The sequence below is a fragment of the Theropithecus gelada genome, chromosome 19 (assembly GCF_003255815.1).
Source record: "Theropithecus gelada isolate Dixy chromosome 19, Tgel_1.0, whole genome shotgun sequence".
NCBI classification, from domain to species: Eukaryota; Metazoa; Chordata; class Mammalia; order Primates; family Cercopithecidae; genus Theropithecus; species Theropithecus gelada.
This window is the reverse complement of record NC_037687.1, coordinates 27,848,941-27,854,435: the sequence shown is the minus strand read 5'-3', so window position 1 is coordinate 27,854,435 and position 5,495 is coordinate 27,848,941. Positions and strand designations below refer to the sequence as shown.

At 53.4% G+C, this 5,495-nt stretch overlaps 1 protein-coding gene across 2 annotated transcripts in view; it reads left to right on the top strand.

Moving 5' to 3' along the window:
- The window catches only part of LOC112612653 (kallikrein-1), a 4,992-nt gene extending 3,203 nt beyond the window's left edge, over nt 1-1,789 (top strand). For both annotated transcript variants that reach the window (XM_025367435.1, XM_025367436.1), the window contains exons 3-5: nt 499-785; nt 904-1,040; nt 1,589-1,789. In XM_025367435.1, the coding sequence (XP_025223220.1) occupies nt 499-785; nt 904-1,040; nt 1,589-1,744 (580 nt within the window). In that variant the 3' untranslated portion in view covers nt 1,745-1,789. The remainder of the gene's footprint in view (nt 1-498; nt 786-903; nt 1,041-1,588) is intronic.
- Nucleotides 1,790-5,495: the final 3,706 nt, after the last annotated feature.

Genomic DNA, 5,495 nt, shown 5'->3' with positions numbered 1-5,495 from the left:
TTTTTTTTTTGAGACGGAGTCTCGCTCTGGCGCCCAGGCTGGAGTGCAGTGGCCGGATCTCAGCTCACTGCAAGCTCCGCCTCCCGGGTTCCCGCCATTCTCCTGCCTCAGCCTCCCAAGTAGCTGGGACTACAGGCGCCCACAACCGCGCCCGGCTAATTTTTTGTATTTTTAGTAGAGACGAGGTTTCACCGTGGTCTCGATCTCCTGACCTTGTGATCCGCCCGCCTCGGCCTCCCAAAGTGCTGGGATTACAGGCGTGAGCCACCGCGCCCGGCCCGCTCTGTCTCTTCATTTACCTTTTGCACTCTCACACTTTTTCATCTTCCCATTCGCTGTCTGTATTTCTCCATAACTATATCTTTCTTCCTCTGTCTCCGCCCACCCAAGTTTTTTCTCTTTCCCTTTCCCTCTTTGGGGACCCTCCCCCATGCTCCCCTGCCCCATCCTCCTTTCCCCTTCCCGTCTTCTCATCCCTCCATTCCCATCTTTCCTCAGCAATTACCAGCTCTGGTTGGGTCGCCACAACTTGTTTGATGACGAAGACACAGCCCAGTTTGTTCATGTCAGTGAGAGCTTCCCACACCCTTGCTTCAACATGAGCCTCCTGAAGAACCACACCCGCCAAGCAGACGAGGACTACAGCCACGACCTCATGCTGCTCCGCCTGACGCAGCCTGCCCAGATCACAGATGCTGTGCAGGTTGTGGAGTTGCCCACCCAGGAACCCGAAGTGGGGAGCACCTGTTTGGCCTCCGGCTGGGGCAGCATCGAACCAGAGAATTGTATGTGGGGGCAGGCTGTACAGCCCAAGGCGGGGATGGGGACTCCTGCCTCCGAGGGAGAAAGGGCCAGGGAAGCAGGTGAGGTCGGGCTGCAGCCCTTTTTCTCCCGCGTTTGTAGTCTCATTTCCAGATGATCTCCAGTGTGTAGACCTCAAAATCCTGCCCAATGATGAGTGCGCCAAAGCCCACACCCAGAAGGTGACAGAGTTCATGCTGTGTGCCGGACACCTGGAAGGTGGCAAAGACACCTGTGTGGTGAGGCAGCCCTGCCCCAGGCTCTGGAAGGGCTGGGGGAGGGGACCCAGCCTCTGAACTGGCTTCTGAGAGCTAACCAGGCGTCTGCTGCACTGCTTCCCAGCTAGCTGTGGCCAGCCGCCCCGTCAGTGCCCCAGGTCCCCTTCCTTTCCCCGCCCATCCAGGGACAACTGCATCTCACCCCACACATCAGAGTTCACCGTTCCTCCTGGCAACGGGTAGTTAGTTACTATCAGAGAAAGCTCCCTGGAGAGGTGGCCTCTGCAATGCGCCCGCAGGGGCAGCATCCTGCAGATGGTCGTGCACCTGCTCCCCGTGACCTGTCTGCAGGCACTGTCCTCCTGGACCCTGGTCCGTGTGCAGGAGCTGGACCCTGAGGCCCCTTCCCCCTTGGCCAGGACTGCAGCCCCAGTCCCCTCTGTGGGAACCCCTGCCCACCTTCCTCTGGGAGTAGGCACTGGAGGCCCTGTCTGAGAGCTGGGGCTCCCCAGGCAGAACTTGGGCCCCGTCGACCTTTCTCACTCTCCCCTCCCACCTTGTGCTCCCAGGGTGATTCAGGGGGCCCGCTGACGTGTGATGGTGTGCTCCAAGGTGTCACATCATGGGGCTACATCCCTTGTGGCAGCCCCAATAAGCCTGCTGTCTTCGTCAGAGTGCTGTCATATGTGAAGTGGATCGAGGACACCATAGCGGAGAACTCCTGAATGCCCAGCCCTGTCCCCTACCCCCAGTAAAATCGAATGTGCATCAAATGTGTGTCACCTGTCTTTCCAGGTTTGGTGCACCTGGACCCACTCGGCTGAGGCTGCGGCCACCCCGGCTGTGTTAATCTTATGCCTGGAGGTCTGAGGTCACCAGCAGGTGGGGAAAGGAAGGGGCTGTGACAGGTGCAGACAGTCAGGGAAGGGCTCAGATTCCAAAGGGTAAGTCAGGGACGCCAGACCAGTTCACTCACACTAGGATGGACACTGCCCTGGTGGGGAGGTGGGGGCAATGGAGGGTCCGAGGCTGAGAGGTTAGTAAGTGCTCATGTTTTATTGTGGCGGGGAAGCCAGGAAAGGTACAGAGGGATGTTACTGCAAGCCATGCCTTCCCGGGGGGGCGGGGCCGTTCTGCAGAAGGGCGGAGTTTGCACCAAATGCTGAGCGGTGCTGTGTCCACCTGGGGACAAGGGTGGATATCGGAGCTGAGGCTGGAACTCCAGGAAAGAAGTTCCATGCAGACCACCCTGGCTGAGGGGGTGGAGAGTGGCTTCAGGGTGTGGCCTGCGAAGGCTGGGCACCAGGGGCAGGGCCACACAAACTAGCCACACTGCGAGCTTAGTGGGACGCTGGACAAATGTCTGCAGAACGGGAGGGGATGTTGGACCTCTGGGGTGGTGGTGCTGTGAGGACCCAGTGGGCAGGGACAAAGCCGCAAAGGGCAGGCCCTAGAGCCAGGTTTGGAGTTTGCCACCGGTCCTCTCGGAGGGCGAGGCCTGATCTAAGGGGGTGGGGCCTGAGGGGAGGTCTAATATCCGGGGCGTGGCCACGCTGAAGGGGTTGGCATGGCCATTGCTACCGGTCAGTGTCCTGAAGAGCTCGGGTGCTATTCCTGGGAGGTGCTTGGGTCTCCTTCCTGAGGGCCCAGGGTGTGCTCGGAGTCTGTCTGAGTTCCGCTGTTTGGATGTCCGCCTTGCTGTGCCCTGCTGCAAGGCCCACCCGCGATAGCTCAGCCGCCGCGCATTCAAGGGCTGCCCTCTGCTCCACATGCCCACTGGGCTTAGGTAGGACACGGCTCCTGGGAGATGGCTAGGTGGGCCGCTGGACTCCGAGTCCCACTCTCAGACACCCTCAACAGCACCCTCAAAGTTATCCAAGACACCTCGGTCACCCCAGTCATCTCCAAAGTCACCCTACTTCTGCTCTAGTCTCTGCTCGTCACCCCCCAATGTCCCCTAGTGGCCCCATTCACATGCCAAGAACCTCCTCAGACATCCTAATGTCATCTCTTGTTGACACCTCAGAGGCTCCACAAAACACACATAGATTCGCACACAAGAAAAACTTTCAAGTCAAACACTCTAAAACCAATGTGCCCAAAAGCTTAGTTCCAGTTTACAGTGGACATTAATCCAACTTAGATTTCCAGCAGAAGAGAGTTTCACCTGTTTCTGAGCTGCTACCTCTCCTCCTTTTGGCCCCTTTTCTACTTTGTCTACTTTTCAATAGTGCAAAATTGTTTTAGCCAAATAGGCTAAGACCTCGTCTGCTTTGTTTCTGGCAAACTTCACATCTCTAACACCCAACAAGAAAGAAAAAAGATCATCATATACACAGAACAGTAACAGCACTCTGGGAATTTGGGAAAATATCAGACCTCTTGGTTTTTTGTTTTTGCTTTGTTTTGTTCGTAGAGGTGGGGTCTCACTGTTACCCAGGCTGCCCACTATGCATTTCACCTAACTCACATAACCCTCCACCTAACTCACATAACCCTGGTTGAGGGATTCTCCTGACATACGCTGCCCTCGGGGCCACAGAGGTAATCATGTGATTCTGGCTGAGCCAATCACAGTACCCCATGCTGCAGACCCTGCAATTGGCCCAAAGATGGACACATGACCAAAGCCAACCAATCAAGCTCTGCCCCAGGACTTTTTATTAGGAAGCTGTCAGAGAAGAGCAGTCTCTCCTCAAGGATTACAAGCCTGGCGTTGCCTGAGCCTTGGACCCAGCCTCATGGGGAGAGTAAAACTAAGAAGGAAAACAGACAAGAGAAAGAGCATTGAGATGACACTCAAGTCCCTGGCTCTCGTCATTCCAGAGAGCAGCCCACTCTGTGGTTTGGTCAGAATGAGTGGACATTTGCAGCTTACCTTCCCGCCATGCATTTCACCTCCTGCCCATTCCCTATTCTCAGCCCCAGTTACAGGCCAATCAGCAAACTGTACTTCACTGTCCATATAATTGGCTCGGGGTGCTCCTGTACCCCAAGCCACACAGGACCCTTGCAAGAACTATTGGTAACTTTTTTCTACTGGACTCAGCAGTTATTATCAACTGCCGAGTTGCTAACAGCTCTGCCAGTTTTTTGTCTGTCTGTTCTCAGATCCATTCCCCGCTCTGCCCTGTTCTGCACTGCAAGGACCACATTTCCCAGCCTCCTTTGCTCACCATCTTATCACTGTGTTTGGCTAATGGGAGGCACTGGCAGAAGACTAGTTCTGGGAGGAGAGGGCAAGCCAGGGTATTTATCGCCCTGTCTATCTCTGCATATGGTGGGTCTTCAGTAGTAGTTGTATCTATTCTCTGATTCTAGCCACTTCTGAGCAATCCAACCGTGAGCCTATGCCTTCCAGAGGGCTCCAGTTTCTGGACTGTAGTAATACCACCTCCTCCCTTTGTCCTTCTGGCTGAGCAGCAGCATCCTGTAGTTCCTAACCCCTGGTTTGCCTCATTGTTTCCTATTGGCTTCTCAGCTCCTCTGTTACCCATGAACCAATTCCCTGTATTTACTTCCTTCTGAAGAATCTGGAATGATTTATTTTCCTAACTGGATTCTGACTTGCCACTACATAGAGCCTTGAGAATGAAGCCAATCCAAGTAGCCAAAAAATAGTAATATCTGATACTATCACTTGGGCCCCTGGATCCAGCCATGCCTGAAGGCATTCCTACCCTTACCATTTTTCACTCAGGTGATTCTATAAAGGATCACCTAGCTAGTTCAAGTTAGTTCACTCAAGCTACTACAACTAGTTCACTCAAGCTAGTTCAAGTTAAGAGTTTGTGTCACTTGTGGTTGGGCACGATGGCTCACATCTGTAATCCCAGCACTTTGGGAGGCCGAGGCAGGTGGATCATCTGAGGTCAGGAGTTCGAGACTAGCCTGGCCAACATGGTGAAAATCCATCTCTACTAAAAATACAAAAGTTAGCCAGGCATGGTGGCAGGCACCTGTAATCCCAGCTACTCGGGAGGCTGAGGCAGAAGAATCGCTTGAACCCGGGGGGTGAAGGTCTCAGTGAACCGAGATCGCATCACTGTACTCCAGCCTGGGTGAAAGAGTAAAACTCCGTCTCAAATAAAAAAAGTAAAAAAAAAAAATTTTTTTAAAGAGTTTGTGTCACTTGTGACCCAAAAACTCCTGACTAATTCAAGTCCCTTCCTTGGGACAGCAGGGAGCACAGAATTCAATGTTCCCTGCATACCAACTCCAAAATCACAATCAAAACCTAAAAATAAGTAATGAGAATTTAAAAAAACAGAACTGAATGTTCATTAAAAATCTGGAGGGAGAAACTCCCAAAGCCAAGAAGCAATTAATAAAGTCACAGAGACAAAGGTGAAGAAATTAAACTACCTAAAAATTCCAAGGCCGGGCAAAGTGGCTCATACCGGTAATCCCAGCACTTTGAGAGGCTGGGGCGGGCAGATTGCTTGAGCTCACAAGTTTGAGACCAGCCTGGGCAAC